The 2,367-nt window shown below is 27.4% G+C and overlaps 1 protein-coding gene across 1 annotated transcript; it reads right to left on the reverse strand.

Moving 5' to 3' along the window:
• Window positions 1-241: 241 nt before the first annotated feature.
• LOC110702820 (protein FAR1-RELATED SEQUENCE 5-like) lies at window positions 242-1,612 on the reverse strand (the record flags this gene model as incomplete). The annotated part of the gene is made up of 3 exons (XM_021880567.1): window positions 1,558-1,612; window positions 657-1,156; window positions 242-556 (listed from the first exon to the last, which is right to left on the reverse strand). Coding segments are annotated over exons 1-3 (870 nt in total), but the record flags the coding sequence as incomplete, so codon positions are not given.
• Between the last annotated feature and the right edge of the window lie 755 nt (window positions 1,613-2,367).

Genomic DNA, 2,367 nt, shown 5'->3' on the forward strand with positions numbered 1-2,367 from the left:
AAAAGCATGATGGATATATTTTAAAGCATAAGGTAGAACATTAGCAATATATGTTTAGAACATAAGGCATACATAGTTTAGAACATAAAGAATATTTGTTTAGAACATCAAAACATGATGGATATTTGTTTAGGAACACAAGGCATGATATTTAGAATATAAGAACATATGTTTAAAAAATTAATATGTAAAAGTAAAATATTAATTACATTATGAAAGAAATTTATATTTAAAACATCACCTGTTTGTTTTTGAATGTGGTATCAAAAGAAACCATATCACCAAAAAGTGCATAATTTTTTCGACAGATTGGATCAGCCCATAAAGCTCTACAAAGTCTATCTTCTTCATCAACATCATAGGAAAAAAAAAATGCACTCCAGAGCAATTTCTTATTTTGAAAATTATCCACAAACATTTGGGCATCTGATCCATCAATAAAAGCCTTCAAATCTCTATAAAAATTTTTGAAATCTTGTTTAGATGCACCAACATTATCATGTGATCCAGCTAATTCTTTCATCATAGTATAAGACCTCACAGGACCAACATTTACCTGTTAGAAAAAAAAAATATTACTAAGATTAAGAATTAACTTTAGAACATAGTAAATCAAAACAAAAAAAAACATTATTTAGTACATAAAAATAAATCACCTTTGAATTATCAATAATCAACTTTTTATGCATAATATGCATTTTTCTATTATCCTTCTGAAATTTTGCACAACTTGGAGTATATAAAGGATGATTATGTTCTTCTTTGAAATGAGTTACAACATACTTTCCAGCATCATATCTCATACATATGTGAGCATTGCATCCTACACGAGTGACTAAACGTTTCCTAGTAATACGAACTTTTCCTTCTTCATAAACTGTTTGTTGAGCAATAGGTTTTCTTATTGCCCTAAAACCTTCCTTATTGCAAACTCCATATTGAAAAGCAATTATATCTTTGCTATTCTTCTTCCTTTTAGTAGTAGATTTCCTAGAAGTAAACCCAGCGGCATTTGCATATGCTTTATAAAAACTAAGACCCTCTTCAGGATCTTTAAATATCATCCCCAAACTGGGTTTTAACTCCTCGGGAACACTTGGAATCCATTCCTTAGTGGTACCACCAGGGCTAAATGATCCAACAACCTCTAGATAAACTTTATAACATAGAACATATAAAATGATCAAAGATAAACTTTAGAACATCAAGGATAAACTTTAGAACATATAAAATCAGGGACATACTTATAACATAGTGAATTACTTTATAACATACATAATAAAATTTACAATAAAGTGAAAAAATTAAACTAGAAGGTTAACTTTAGAACATACAATGAAAGTAAACATTAGAACATAAAAAGTAAAATTTAAAATTAGAAGGTAAACTTTAGAACATAGAATGAAAGTTTTAGAATATAAAGAGAGAGATATATAGAAAACTTTAGAACATACAGAGAAAACTTCAGAACATTACAGATAAATGTTAGAACATAGTAAAGAAACTTTAGAACATGTAAGTAAATTGAAATTAAAACATTGAAAACAATAAAATTACCTGAATGAGTAACACAGGAAGAAGGATAATTAGGTTGCACACCATCTAAATCCATCAATATGCATAAACCTATTTTGAAAAACACAAATTGTAGCAAAAAAGCAACCAGAAATTAAAATCCATTAAAAATCAAAAATCTGGAAAACAAAATAGGATAAAATCGAAAACGATGTTGAAAAACTCAAGCAAAGGAAAAAAACAGAAAAATCTGGAAATAAAAAATCTGGAAATAAGCAAAGGAAATAAAATCTAGAAATAAAATTTGGAAAAATCTGGAAATTGAAGAAGAAAAAGAAAACTAGAAAACGAAATTGATGAAATTAATGAAAAAACTCAAACAATGCTCTACCCGTTGAGCTAGTAGGCTAATGTATATAAAACACTTGAACTAGAGGAAAAACTACTAACAACTATATGAGATAATCACAAAAGTAATTTTTTTTTGTTTAATCATATCCTTTTGCACTTCTAAACACTATCTTTAGCATCGTTTATTGTAATTTGATGATCGATTACTTGCATTAAGGTGGGTTCATTATATTGGCTATATAATCAATCTATCATTAGTAGTCCTTTAAAGCAAAAGTTATCCCAAGTTAAGACTAGTGCTAATTAAACAAGCTTTGACAAACATGCTAAGATTGTCTACTTTAGAACACAATGAATTACTTTAGAACATAAAGAGTAAACTTAATATATGCTAAATAAAAGTTTAGAACATGCTAAGATAGTTAAATAATAGTTTAGAATATAATGAATTACTTTAGAACACAAAGAGTAAACTTTATAACATAGATGGAAAATTTTAGA

This window comes from Chenopodium quinoa, unplaced genomic scaffold (genome assembly GCF_001683475.1).
Source record: "Chenopodium quinoa cultivar QQ74 unplaced genomic scaffold, ASM168347v1, whole genome shotgun sequence".
Classification (NCBI taxonomy): Eukaryota; Viridiplantae; Streptophyta; class Magnoliopsida; order Caryophyllales; family Amaranthaceae; genus Chenopodium; species Chenopodium quinoa.